The 15419-nt window shown below is 42.8% G+C and overlaps 1 protein-coding gene across 1 annotated transcript; it reads right to left on the minus strand.

The window, feature by feature from the left end:
- Positions 1-3584: 3584 nt before the first annotated feature.
- Positions 3585-15044, minus strand: trim105 (tripartite motif containing 105). The gene is made up of 7 exons (XM_034232664.1): positions 14851-15044; positions 13403-13738; positions 8938-9033; positions 5608-5841; positions 5444-5457; positions 5209-5324; positions 3585-5015 (listed from the first exon to the last, which is right to left on the minus strand). The coding sequence occupies exons 2-7, from the start codon at positions 13679-13681 to the stop codon at positions 4456-4458; spliced, it is 1299 nt and encodes a 432-aa protein (XP_034088555.1). The 5' UTR covers positions 13682-13738; positions 14851-15044; the 3' UTR covers positions 3585-4455.
- Positions 15045-15419: the final 375 nt, after the last annotated feature.

Genomic DNA, 15419 nt, shown 5'->3' on the forward strand with positions numbered 1-15419 from the left:
TCGAAGCCACAGAGGAACCAGCATGCACATTCAAGCCAATATAATCAGTCAACTCTGCTTTCAAACACCATGTGCTGTAAAATCAATAGTCTGCTGTTATCTCCTCTTGGAAATCCATTACAACGATAATAATGCTAGCTGACTCGAGACTCATTCCTAACTGTGTTTTAAGAACTGTTGAACACCAGTCCATCAATCAAACAGCAGCTGTCAATAAGTAAAAACATTTCTTTCCCAATATGATTATGTTGTTATTCTTAATGATTTCCAAGCCACGGAGACCCGGAGATCAGGCTTTTGTGGAATAACAGGGAGTCGAGGGATTGTTGGGTGTTATTGTGGGCATCAGTTTCCTCCCAGATCCCTTACGGCCATCCACCTCTCTGACCTTAAAACACAATGTTGTGATTGAATGGTTGTAATTAAAATGTTCTCCTGGTTTCAGCCCAGCAGCGCCCTCAGTTTCAGAGGAACATAAACATGCTAAATCGTGTTGATAGCCTAACAAAGCTATGTCCAGGGAGTTACCAAATCTCACCATGGATGTAGAACGGATAATGTCAGTAACCAATGAAAACACTTGAGTGTAACAATATACTGCACACATAAGCATCCAGGCAAACCATTCAGACTAACAAAAGGCATTGTGTGGTTTTGTATGATTGCCCCTGCTTTGTCCAAAAAAAAGTTTCAATATATAATACTGCTGGCTCCTGAGAGACAACTGTGGACCCAAAGACCCGTCCTTGAAGTGCTAGCACTCCATCCGGCCCATCCTCAGGTCAGGAAACACATTACAGATCCACACGTTACTATCATAGGAAGGAAGTGGAGCGCGCATTCAACAGCTTGCTCTCTCACTGAAGTCCATGCCCATGGGCCTGTGCATGGCACTGCATTCTGCCAAGCTGTTGTGAGTTGGCTGATAGAGAGGGTTTTTGTTTTGTTTTTGTCACGAGTAAGACAGCGGAACAGCGGCTATGCAAAGTTGTTCGACTAAAAGAAGGAGCAGTGCTTGCATGTAAATAACTGATCAACTTATTAGTTATTAAAGGTCCCCTATTATAATGTTTTTCATCAATATATTATAGGTCTCAGATATATACAAAACATGTCTCTGAAGTGTTTGGCTTGAAATACCAAACAGATCATGCATTGCAGCATCCCATAATCCCCTCTGTTTCAGCCCTGTTTCAAAAGTGCTGATTCTCTGTCTGTTACTTTAAGGCCCTAACACACCAAACTGACACCAAAGAACACGTCCTGACGGACCCGACTGTTGACTGGAACTGGAACACACCGCAAAGACTTCAGCCGACGGCCAAGTAGCACGTACGCACTGCGCATGCGTGAGTGGCAATAACTCTCCTTACCAGCAAGCGGCGGTAGTGTGTATTCATCATTCAAAAGAGGCAACCGGAAGACAGACTGCGTGATATATACAACCAACAAATAGCGTGCATTCCATTTTCACTCTCGTCTATCACAGACTGTTTCACAGACTGTTTCACATAACGACTTATAATCTAAAACATGTTTAGGGCGGTACTGGAAAATAAAAAATAATAGCCATCTGTGTGTGCCTTCTTCACTTCCGTTTCGCTTATCATGCACTGATTCGCTAAGCTGAACAACCAATCAGAGTGATTTCTTTTGCCGACAGCCTTTTGCCTTTTGCCGACAGGAAGGTGTCGGGACGGCCGAAAAGACACGACGGTGATGGACACACCAATCTGAGTAGGGCGACAGGACGCTCATCGACGGCCAGACATCTATCAACGGCCGAAATCGGCCCGGTGTGTCCGTGCCTTTAGACGAAAATAAGGAGCCACTCCCCACGCCCCTCTGTGAGATATTTGGTTAAATAACACAATGGTGCTCTAGGAGGAGATTCAGGTGATAAGGTGTGTGTGTGGGGGGGGGGGTGTTACCTTGGTTGGTTATTGGCTAATGGTAAAAACATTATGACATCATAAAGTGGCCTAAATCTGATCAGCTCATTTTCAGACAGGTTTTTATATAAATGGATCAGGACAAAAAGAGAGGGGGTCTTTTTTCCTGAAACTTTCAGAATCTCTTAACGCAAAGGGGACACATGTTTATGTATAAAAGACATGAAAAAGTGGATTTTACCTTACCTTTAAGCTAAAGCAAAGAGTGAAAAGAAGCTTGTCCACATAAATCTTTCTATGCTGAACTCCTGGAGGTCAAAGCAAATGGTACCTGAAGTTTGTCTCATTACCAGCCATGACTAGGACGCTGGTTTTGTTTTCATCTGGTTTGTTTTTGTGTCCTCATGGCCCAATGTGGCCAAGGGTCTATTTTAGCAGGAACTACCACAGAAGCAGTTTTGAGTATTTTACCATGTATTAATATGTCTTGGGACAGATTTTGTCACAACTGTGCAAAGTGAAATCACAATTTTGGTAAACTTGAGATCAAAATGAAGGCCAATCCCAAAGATGGATGTGATCTGAGCAAGGGGGAAAGATTTAGGGGGCTAGGAAATGAGGAAGAGGCCATTTGTTGGTCTGGTTTGATGTTGCAACTTGTGTTCTGTGATCCCGTAGCAAGATGGTCGCTTGTTTCATTCAACTGGAAATTGTCACAACCTTACATTTATTTTTGAACAGCTCTGGTAGTTTTTTTGCCACTTGAGAGCAGCTTAACAAGCCAACATTATCTGGCCGTTTGGTTGCTAAATGCTACACGATGTTCAACAGCTAGTAGTATGTTGTTTTGGGCTGGACAAATAAGGTGGGCAGTGGGTCTAATACATTTTGTTGGGCTAGAGACAACTGCTTGCTGTTTGAAAATGTAAGAAACAATGCATTAAAAACAGAAAAGCAACCACAATGAGCTAAAGGGTTAAGAGGAACTAACGAGTTGGGCAATGATAATATTTGCATGACCACTTCCACATTCCACATTGCCATTTTCCCACTGTTTATAGGAACATAATGGAAATTACAACTTTACATTTGTATGCCTCTAATGAAGCTACATACCACAATTTAAAACAACACAAATACTATGATACATTTTATGCAGTGACTTTTGTAATCCAAGAGGCACCATGAGAGGACATGTGGTGCAAAAATAGCCACAGAACCACTCATGCTCACTTCAGATTTAATAAAACGTAATTGCTCTCTTCAGATTAGGAAACGAGTTAACTCTCTGCAGTTACAAGTCAGAGTGGCTGACCAGTGCATTGTTGTATACGCACACGCCGCTGTGCAGGAAGACCGTGGTCCCCCCTCAGGTCCAGTTCATTGTGCCACTTTTCCAATTTGCAGAGGAGGCAGCAGCATCCTGCTTCAGCGGCCCCCCGAGGCATCCCCACTGTCACTCTGTTTTTGTGACCTTTCACCTGGCAGGAGGAAACAGGACATCAGTGCTTTTGTGTGTTTGTGAAGATAACCGAGAGCCCGCCTCTTCTTTCTCCATAAGTGTCAGGGATGACTTGTGTATTCATAGTCAAGCTTTCTGCTTTGATGATGCTTAATAACATCCTCGATTATTTAAAGTGAGGTCATGTAAGAGTGTAGGTTCACAGCTGCAGAAGAGAATCAAAGACAACGTTTTGTGAAAAGAGTGATTTGGTTTATTGTTTGAATCGGCAGTTTTACAGTGATCATTTGGGTCATATGCAACTGACATGCAATGGCAACAATGTAAATATACTGCATACACTGAATCCTGTGAAGAGCTATATCTCCTTGCTCTATAAAAAAACAAGAGTGCATTATATCACACTTACATTTAGGCACGTGTAATGTACATGATTGTATAGATAATGACAAATCAACAGCTTCTAGAAGTCATACAGAACTCGTAAAGGTGCTATGAAGTTACATTTGGATGTTAAACTTCATCAGAAAGAACATCTGTTTCTCATTTCAGACCGAAGTCCAAACATGAACCATTTAATCAGTAAAATCTCAAACTAAAGTGCACACATCTTTTATGCTGAAAAAACTCAATGGTGATTAAAACAACCTTTTACAAGCGACTGAGGACAGTCTGACTTAATGAAAAATAAATCATTGAAAGGTCAACTGTCTTCATCTTCTTTAAGAGATTTGGATGAGCAGTGAAGAACAGCATGCATCCAGCTTCACTATTCAAAATTGTTGAATAAAGTGTTAGTTTAATGTTTCTGTTGATGGCTACAGCACATAGAATTAGCCTCTTCAGAACAATTGAAGGAATAATAATAATGAAGGAATATAGCATTGTTCATAACATATCAAGGCTTTAAAGGCTTATTGCAGGTAGAAAGTAGATACATCTGATCAATAGAGCATGGAGAGCAATCTGAAATGGCTGACACAGACCCATAATGCTAAAAAGGCACTGCTGTCTTTTAAGAGCCCAGTGCTAACAGTTATTGGTCAATAAGTGAATAGAAGGCTTTGCATACTGAAAAGCTTTGTATCGATTGTCCCCATGCTAGCCAGACAGAGCGACAGGAGGGTAGTGGAGGAGTTTGATAGGCAGAGGTTTCTGTCGGCCGTCACTGATGCACGGACTGAAGAAGGGGAACGCCTTGCCCCTCGGCCCGTTGGTGAACGAGTACAGCAGGCTCATATCATCGGCGTTGTAGAAGGAGACCCTCCTCTCCTCGCAGTCTAAGTAGACCCCGAGCCTCTGAGGGGCGGAGACGAGCTGCAGCCTGGTCCAGGGCTGCGTGCCGGCCGAGTATTCCCCGGCATTACGCAGCCGCAGCGTCCAGTAGCCGCTCTCGGGGCTCAGCTTGATGCGAGTGTGCCTGTCGATGGCCTCCGAGGCCACGCCCAGGTCCCACTTGGACTTGGAGCCCACTTCTACCTCCCAGTAGTGTCGGCCTGACTGGAAGCCCTGTGCAGCCAGGATGTTGACGCACTGCAGGAAGCGCTTGTTGTGGTCGTTGTGCGGGATCATGATGTCACATTCAACAAGCGCCATTTTGTCCCTGGAGACCTGAATGCTCGGGTGCGCTGTGTCGACATCAAACGTTAATGGGGAAGGACCTGTGGGGTGAAATAATTAATGATTTAGATTTAACAGTGCGTTCGTCACATTTTTCAATAAATGAAATATCATTAGTGGAACAATGGTGTTATTACTGTGTGCCTTCAGCATTTCAGTAATCAATCAGTAATTACTCCCATTGTTGAGGCAAGTCTTTTAGTATCTAATGAAGCACACCAGAGAGGAAATTACCTGGCTTCAGAGACTTGAACATCTTTCTCCATGTGATGTACTGTAATGGGGCCATGTATTTGTTGCTGAAAGCGTTTATTTCAAACTCCAGGGCGTTCTTCACCTGCACACATGGCCTGTAGGAAAAAAGCAAATGAGGGTCATATATTTAGAGCACAAATAAAAACATATGAAAAGGTGCAAAAACGACAACAAAAAATCAATTATTCATCAAACTGAAATATTTCACACTTACTTTATCTGTGGGAGCTAGAGCAAAAAGGAAAAATCACATGACACACTATTATTAAAAGTGCAGATGTGATTGACACATTCACAGTTGAATGACTATTTTAAGGCATGAAAATGTACTTCAAACCTGGATTCTCTTTTAGACTTTGTGTCCTGGCCAAAGCTTACCTGAGTCAGGACGATGTTCTCAGTGTCAGCGCTCGCCTGATGCAGCACTCTCATATTCTCCTCCAGCTGTCTTACTGCCAGCTCCATGGCCTCCATGTGGCGCTGCACTCTCTCCACCTCCTCCCCCTGCTCCCTCCTGAGCTGCTCCAGCATGCAGACCTCCTCATCCTGCAGGATCTGATGGAGAGCTGCAAACTCCCCTTTGACCCGAGCCTGCAGATCTGCTCCCACTCTCTACAACAGGGACAAATGAGCCATGTTACAGATGGAGAACATCATGTCACATCTCTCTATCGTTGTTCTACCACAGCTATGTAGGCTTGTCCCATTAAAGCTCTTAATTGCTTCCACAAAAGTACACATCTCTAGAGAGAGACAAATGAAGCAACACTTTGCATCAAAGATCTACGTGTCAAACAAATGAAGACTGGAGAGAAGGATTTCCTGTTCCTCATCTCAGCACAGCATGCCGTCTAACTGCAAGCTCTTATCTTCCATCTGTCTCACGCGCATTAGATGTGTTTAAGTTTCTGTCGCCTGTGAACAGTTTGTCACATGGTGTAATTAAGTTTTGTAGGCCTTGAAGAAACATGGAAACAAAGCGCTGTTGTCAGAACGTATAAAAGTTAGCGCTGAGCTTCAGTCTGCAATGTTCAAAACAACAGAAAAAGCCAGAAATCTAGGTGTAGTCATGGACTCTGACCTGAGTTTCAACAGTCACATTAAAACAGTTACTAAATCAGCCTACTATCACCTAAAGAATATATCTAGGATTAAAAGACTAATGTCACAGCAGGATTTGGAAAAACTTGTCCATGCTTTTATCTTCAGTAGACTCGACTACTGCAATGGTGTCTTCACAGGTCTCACTAAAAAATCTATTAGAAAGCTGCAGCTGATTCAGAACGCCGCTGCTCGAGTCCTCACAAACACTAAGAAAGTGGATCACATCACTCCTGTTCTGAAGTCTTTACACTGGCTTCATGTGTGTCAAAGAATAGATTTCAAAATACTGCTGCTGGTTTATAAAGCACTGAATGGTTTAGGCCCAAAATACATTTCTGACCTCCTGCTAAATTATGAACCATCCAGATCTCTCAGGTCTTCAGGGACTGGTCAGCTTTCTGTCCCCAGAGTCAGAACTAAACATGGTAAAGCAGCGTTCAGTTATTATGCTCCAAATATCTGGAACAAACTCCCAGAAACCTGCAGGTCCGCTGCAACTCTGACTACTTTTAAATCCAGGCTGAAGACTTTTCTTTTTGTCGCTGCTTTTAATTGAACTATTCATATCTTAGACTGCACTGTAACTTTTATCCATGTACTTTTTTCTTATAATGTTTATTTTATTAGCTTTTCTTTTTAATGACTGATTTTAAATGCCATTTTCTTAATGTCTTTCATTTTTTGTAAAGCACTTTGAATTGCCTTCTGTTGAAAAGTGCTATATAAATAAACTTGCCTTGCCTTGTTGGACAGGTTCTTCTGTTACGGCTCATTTCAGACCATATGTGTGGCTTACATAACAAGATGATAACTAAGAGGAATCGATAACGCCTCTATTGAGTCTCCCCTTCTGGTGCAGACGTGAGGAGGTTCTGCTGGAGCTGTAGCTTCCATCCAGCATTTGATAAATCACAATTAAAAAAAGGATTATCAGGGACAGAAAGGGACAGAAAGGAAGGAGGTTGATCCAGAAATTAGCAGCAAAGTTGTCGGTAAATGTACAGCACAGACAGAGTCTCTGCTGCAGCTACATTCAATTCTTGTCTGAAACCATGAGTATTTATTTATATATAAATATATGTATATATATATATAGATATAGACCCAGCCTCTATAGTGGATATTTTATTAACATGCATCTCCTTTTACTCTTTTGAGCTACTCTATCAATCCCTGCTGCACTGTGCAGAGGACATCCAGGGCTTTCCAGTGATATGTCATTGGCATGCTGCTAAAATTGCATGCTGGCAAGTTACTCATTCTTTTCAGCCAAAATGGCCGGCATACCAACAACAAAATGTATAGAGTAATGTCAAATCTATTGTTATTTTTACTATGAAAATCACATGTTCTTGTTTATTAACATGTTAGGAACTATATCATTAGTTCGGAAAGCAGTTAAATAATTTGCATTTGGAAATAACAGCTCTTTTCTAAATGTAAGACTTTAGAAAAGAGACTTAATGACTCAACATTGTTTCAGGAGACAGAACTGAAGCAGAGAGTTAAGGGAGATTCAGATGTGGCGCTCTCAGATGATGAGAAAGAGGAGGATTTCACACCTGGGATAGAAGAAGAAGGTGAAGAAGAAGAGGGAAAATATGCAGGAGGCTCAGATGAGCACACAGATACAGACACATAGTGTATATGGATGTATGTACTAGGGCTGCTCAATTAATCGTATTTTAATCGCAATTACGATTTTGGCTTGCAACGATTACGAAAACAACGTAATCGAAATAAAACGATTTTTAAAATTATTATTATTTATTTATTTGTATTGGTTTTTCAGGTAAATGATACTTACATTTCAGGGTAATCAACTGTTAAAAACATACTGTTCCATTTTTTTTTCAATAAATGGATGTTTTCAAAGTAAATGGATAATCGTTTTGAATAATTGGGATATCAATTAATGACCCAAATAATCGAGATTATGATTTTTGCCATAATCGAGCAGCCCTAATATATACAGTAAAGATAAAGAAGAGACTATTGAAATATGTGCAGCACAGTGACACATAAAATACTGTTTCAATAAACTATTTGAATATTAATTGACCTTTTTCCCAAGCGATCACACCATTTTATAGAGCAGTCATTTATGTATACAATTTGTAACAATTTACAATATGGAGTAAGGTGTTGTTGCATAGTCAATCGCAATAGCAACAGAAAAAGACAATTAAATAGCAAATCTGATTCATTTGTATGACATTAATTGTCAACTTAAAGTCATTTACTGTGGCATCCCCAGTCTTGTCGGATGTTTAATCATCTTAAAGCTAAATAACAAGGTCTTGTTTTGATGCGCTGGGTCTCTCTGCTGAAGCAAATAATTACCATGTGAGAAAAAGACTGCACAGCAAATATTTCTTTAACAAAGTCGACACACAACGAAGTCAGAGGTTAGAGAGGCATTTATGCACCGAGGCGCAAGCCCCATTATGTTTTTACAAATCAAAGCAGAAGTTGTCACTTACCACCATCTGCAAACAGCACTAAATATGCACAGCGGCATATTGCAAACAGCCATTAGGGAGTTTCATGTACATTCTTATCTGCCAAGTGCTGCCACCACTCGAGGTGAGCAGAGGAGTGTACCTTTATGGTGTCCATTTTGTCTTTGTCTCTGCGAATACTGTTGATGAAGTCCTCCTTCCTCAGGCGCTGGCTCTCCAACATCTCTTTCACTTGTTTCTGTACAACAACATGTAAATTAAGTCAGAAACAAAAGAGAGAGACTGATCAGAGCATCATGGAACACATATTCAACAGAGAATATACTTTGTGTTTTGGTTGCACTTAACCGTCACTTTTTTAAAGATGTAGAACTAGTATTTTTCCCACGTAGTTTACATATATGGATGAGCAAAAATATATTTCAATTGAATGCAGTCTACTGGAGCGACAGCCCACACTAAGGCCTAGAAGAGAACATTTCGACAGACATCCAGCAGACTGTATCAAGCCAAGAAATAGTCTGACAAAAAGGGCTTTTAAATATGCCATGTGTTGTTTTTGTATGGATTAAACAAACAAGATATAAAGTGTTACTGGGTGAGCTTTATTGAACTGTTGGTAGGTATTTTTTTATTACCGTAATACATTACATTACATTGCATTTAGCTGATGCTTTTATCCAAAGCGACTTACAATAAGTACATTCGACCAGGAAGACACAACCTTGAAGAAAACAGAATCATATAAGTACATCAGGTTTCATAGAGCCAAAACATTTCAAGTGCTACTCAACTGGCTTTAGATAAGCCAGTCCTTTATTAGTATATAAGTGCTTTGTTAATAGTTCTATCGCTCGAAGTGGAGTCGAAAGAGATGAGTTTTCAGTCTGCGCCGGAAGATGTGCAAGCTATCTGCTGTCCTGATGTCAATGGGGAGCTCATTCCACCATCTTGGAGCCAGGATAGCAAACCCACGTGTTTTTGCCGATGGGAACTTGGGTCCCCCTCGCAGCGAGGGCGCAGCGAGTCGTTTGGCTGATGCAGAGCGTAGTGCACGCGCTGGGGTGTACGGTTTAACCATGTCCTGGATGTACGAAGGGCCAGATCCATTCGCAGCATGGTAAGCAAGTACCAGTGTCTTGAAGTGGATTCTAGCAGTTACCGGAAGCCAGTGAAGGGAGCGGAGGAGCGGAGTGGTGTGGGAGAATTTAGGAAGGTTGAAGACCAGACGAGCCGCTGCATTCTGGATGAGCTGCAGAGGTCGGATGGCACATGCAGGTAGACCAGCCAGGAGGGAGTTGCAGTAGTCTAGGCGTGAGATGACGAGAGCCTGGACCAGAACCTGCGTCGCTTTCTGTGTCAGCTGGGGACGTATCTTCCTGATGTTGTAAAGCATGTATCTGCAGCAGCGGGTTGTAGCAGCAATGTTTGCAGTGAAGGACAGTTTGTTATCTAGGATCACACCCAGATTCCTTGCAGTCTGAGTCGGGGAAACAACTGAGGTGCCGATGTTGATTGTTAGGTCAAGAGTGGGACAATCTTTTCCCGGAAGGAAGAGCAGCTCAGTCTTGTCAAGGTTGAGCTTGAGGTGATGAGCAGACATCCACTGAGAGATGTCAGCTAGACAAGCAGAGATGCGTGCGACGACCTGGGTCTCTGAGCGGGGAAAGGACAGAATTAATTGGGTGTCGTCAGCGTAGCAGTGGTATGAAAAACCATGCGGGCTAATGACTGATCCGAGCGAGTTTGTGTACAGGGAGAAGAGGAGGGGACCAAGAACAGAGCCCTGAGGGACCCCCGTAGTTAATTGACAAGGGTCGGACTCAGACCCTCTCCAAGTCACCCTGTAGGTACGGTCTTTCAGATATGAGGTGAGGAGGGAAAGTGCAGAGCCTGAAACTCCAAGTTTTTGGAGAGTGCGAAGGAGGATCTGATGATTCACCGTGTCGAATGCAGCAGACAGGTCCAACGGGATGATGACAGAGGAGAGGGATGCAGTTTTGGCAGTGTGCAGTTCCTCCGTGACAGCAATGAGAGCAGTTTCTGTGGAGTGACCTGCCTTGAAACCAGACTGGTGCGGATCCAGAAGGTTGTTCTCATGGAGATAACAGGAGAGTTGTTTAAAGACAGCGCGTTCAAGTGATTTAGACAGGAACGGGAGGAGAGAGACAGGCCTGTAGTTTATAACATCAGACGGGTTGAGAGTGGGTTTCTTTAGGAGAGGGTTTACTCTTGCCTCCTTGAGACTGTTTGGAAAGTGACCAGAAGTTAGAGAAGTGTTGATGAAATGGGTGAGAAACGGTAGAATATCAGGAGCGATAGTCTGAAGGAGGTTTGAAGGGATAGGGTCCAGAGGACAGGTGGTAGGGCGGGGCAGAGGTAATGAGGGTAAGAACCTCACTTGGAGAGAGAGGGGAAAAGGAGGTTAGTGTGTTGGTGGAAGGAGGGTCTGGTGACCCAGCGGTGAGTCAGAAAAAGAAGAGCGAATATCATCAACCTTTTTTTCAAAGTGGGTAACAAAGTCGCTTGACAGAAGTGAGGAGGGGGGAGGGGCTTTTGGAGGGTCCAAGAGGGTGGAGAAGATGGAAAATAGTTTTTTCGGATTGGAATAGGAAGATTGGATCTTATCTTGAAAGAAAGTGCTTTTTGCCTGAGAGATCGAAGCAGAGAAAGAGGAGAGGAGAGCCTGATAGGTTAGGAGGTCGTCACGGTGTTTGGATTTCCACAGTTTCTGCTCTGCTGCCCTAAGGACGGTTCTATTAGCACGCAGTGCATCATTTAGCCAGGGAGCAGGAGGGGACTGACGAGCCTGCCGAGATGTGAGAGGACAGAGCGAGTCCAGAGTGGATGAGAGAGTAGAGAGGAGAGTTTCTGCAGCAGAGTTTGAAGGCAGGAGTTGGAACGAGTCAGAGGAAGGGAGGGCTGAAAGCACCGACGAGGCAAAGGTAGAGGGGGAGAGGGAACGAAGGTTACGGCGGACAAGTGCAGGATGAGAAGAGATTAGTTTGTTATGTTTGGAAAGGGATAGAGAGAATGAAATGAAGAAGTGATCGGATGTGTGGAGCGGGTTTACAGAGAGGTTAGAAGTAGCGCAGTTCCTTGAGAATATGAGATCAAGGACATTGCCAGCTTTATGAGTCGGTGGGGACGGAGACAGTGAGAAAGCAAAGGCGGTTAACAGGGATGTTAGTTCGTCTATCTTCCCCGTCTGGAGGTTGAAGTCTCCGAGAAGTACAGCGGGAGGGCCAGTTTCAGGGATGTGTGAGAGGAGATGATCTAATTCCTCCAAGAAGTCCCCCAAGGCGCCTGGTGGACGGTAGAGAACAACAATGGTTAACTGTATAGGATGGGTTACTGTGACGGCATGGAATTCAAAGGTGGAAGGAGTGAAGTTAGGTAGCTTGAAGAGGGAAAAGCTCCATTTGGGAGAGAGCAGGAGACCAGTGCCACCTCCTCTGTCAGTTGGTCTGGGTGTATGGGAGAAGGAATATGCAGTGGAGAGAGCTGCTGGGGTGGATGTGTTGGATGGAGTAATCCAGGTCTCAGTGAGAGCAAGGAAATCCAGAGATTGCAGGGAGGCGTAGCCAGAGATGAAGTCAGCCTTAGGAACAGTTGACTGGCAATTCCACAGGCCACCTGAAACTAGATGTTGGATCTCAGTGGAGCACGTGGGATAGACGAGAGCAGGCCGGTTATATCGATTACGAGATACACGGGGCCAGTGATAATTGCGAGAAGACAGGAATGGAGAAAATACACATGATTATAGCATGAGGGGTTAGAAAACTAAAGAAAAGAGAAATAAGACACCAGCTCAATCAGAGTAGGATTTGCCTCCTCTTTGCCTCCCTCGTGACTCCCGTAGGACTCCAATGTCTTTGTCAGTCTTACTCCCGTAGGACTCCAATGTCTTTGTCAGTCTTCGGCTGTCTGACGCTTAAGCTGACGCTCCAGGAAAGAGCTACCTAAAATGGACGCCTGATTGCTGAGTTCTCACAGCTGTAGGAGCACGCCCCTCTAATTAGTTAACTATCTACAGCTGATGGGCGACAGAGCCAGGCTAGCTGTTTGACAATGTTTTCAACCTTAATACTAAGTTAGGCTAACCAGCTGCTGGCTCTCTATAAACTGAAGTGATATTGGTCTTCTTATCTTTCAAAATCTTAAAGTATTTATTTTTGAAAGAACCATAGCGTTGAATAAACACATTCCGACACAATATGATCAATAATTACATATAAAAAAGGAGTCACAAAGGTATGATTTATTATAGCAATTGTTTTTTATTATTCTGGCAGAGTATATTGTTTCCCCTGCTGTGATTAAGTCGTATATCCTGTCATACACAACCTAATATAAAAGGGAGTGGAGTGAAGTTTGCCCCGAGCTATTCAAGTGAGATGTGTTCAGGGTGGAACTACAGTGAAATAAACACGGATGTAGACTGAAGAGAAAACATTTGTATTCAAAGGTTAGAGAGTACTCCTTTTTAATCAACTGGTTTACTTTGGAGCATAAGGTTATTTGTATAAGATTGCCAAATACAATAACAAAGTCGACTAGGAGCAAAAGGCATGGAAGGCAGCCAGCAGGAGGTCTGAACTCACCTCGAGGTTTTTGATGTAAGTGTCCGAGGTGGTGACCCGGACTTTCTCCACCATGGCCGCCACCAGGTAGTTAGTTTGAAACTGCTTGGAGCTGAACTCTTTGCGGCACTGTGGGCAGGTCACAGGCCCCTGAGCCCCCCTCCAGTACCTGGAGATGCAGGGTTTGCAGAAGTGGTGCATACAGGCCAACATGACGGGCTCCCGGAACAGGTCGCAGCAGATGGCGCACGTCAGGTCCTCTATCAGGCTGCCTTTAGAGGACGGAGCCGCAGCAGCCATGACCAACGGTGCTCTGCTTTGTGTGTCAGTCCACACGGATAAAGTGAAAGCAAAAATCTAGAGGAAGAGAGAGACACAGCAAGAGAAAAACTGTAGCTTTTCAGGGCCAGATTGCAGGGTGACACATTCGTTTATTTCCCTAAAATAAAATAAAAAGTCCACATTCAGCATGATTTCCAAGAGTTAACAAAAGAGAAGAGGCATAAAGTGCACAAAGATAACATGAGACCAGTGGTGGAAAAAGTACTCATATCATTTACTTCAGTAAAAGTACTAATACCACAGTCTAAAGTCCTGAGTTGATAATGTTACATTAGTAAGAGTACAGAAGTATTATCAGCTGAATGTATTCAAATATAGTATTAAAAGTACTTATTGTGCAGAATGCCACTTATAAATGTGTTGTATTATTAGAGAATATTATACTATTCTGAATAATCATTAGAAAATGTATATACATTTATGTTGTAATTCCCAAATATGAAGCACATTTTGGAAAGTACCGAGTAAATAAGTAGTACATTTATAACATACACAATGTTATGTTAAAAGTAACTACAAGTGTCTAATAAATACATGAAATGTAGTGAAGTACAAGTACAAAGTATCAGAAAATGGAAATACTCAAGTAAGGTAAAGGTATCCCAAAAGTATACTTAAGTACATTACTTGAGGAAATGTACTCCTTCCACAACTGCATGAGACAAATAACGTGAAATAATGTTAATGTTAGGAAATACAATAAAAAAACATAAAATAAAGATGAACAAGGACTATTGTGTGGATGGAACGCAGCATAACATGTTGTTTGTGTGGCTCAGTCTCAACTTTGATCCCACTGAGTTGGGTGTGCTCATTCCCTGTGAAGTCCGTCACTGATAACACATCGATGCAAATAAGGCTGCACTTGTTCCTGAGGTTATGCTATGCACCCGCTTCAATAAAAAGGACAGGCAGTTCAATTTAGGAGTGGAAATGGTCTGATATAGGGTCTCTTTAAGCTAGCTGGTGATTTGTTTGGTTTCGTTTTACACGGTTTGCAGCCTGCTAGTGTTTAGCTACGTATAGCAGACAGCAAAAGTACTTTCCAAGCGACACAAAGGAATGCAAATGTAATGCTTTGGAATGGTGACTTTAATACACTTTAGTTAAACCTCTCGTGAACTTACGTGGTCTGTTGTTTGGAGATTTGTGTAGCCAGGTATACTTCAAAGTTCCTCGTCTGCTCTCAGATCCCAGGGCTTGGCTGCTGTTTGGGAACAAGACGTACAAGCCAACTGCGCATGTGCGAGATACACGCCCACCTTTGATTGGTCCTCTGGTTTCACAGCAAACAGCAGGTCGTGAATACTGGAATGAAGGCAGCAGTCAGTTATTAATTTTCCCTCTTCGACTCCTAACGTTTCTGTGGCACTTATCACAACTAAACACATGCATTCTCTCGAAAATAATCAAAGCTGGAAGGAATACTCAAATTTTTTACCCGTGAAAAGTTGGAGAAGGGCACATCGGCAGTGCCCAGGACGTGAACTGGCACCTCTCCAGCTAACAGTCCAGTGTAAAAATACTTTGTTACAAATAAAAGTCCTGCATACAAAATCTAACTTGAGTTGGAGTACAAAAGTATTGGCATCAAATTATACCATCCTCTCTTCAGGAGATATTTGAGGAGATGGTGAGAAAGCAAGGCCGTAAAATCACATGCGACCCCAAACACATCCTGTATAGAGAGTTTGAG

This window comes from Gymnodraco acuticeps, unplaced genomic scaffold, assembly GCF_902827175.1.
Source record: "Gymnodraco acuticeps unplaced genomic scaffold, fGymAcu1.1, whole genome shotgun sequence".
NCBI lineage: Eukaryota > Metazoa > Chordata > Actinopteri > Perciformes > Bathydraconidae > Gymnodraco > Gymnodraco acuticeps.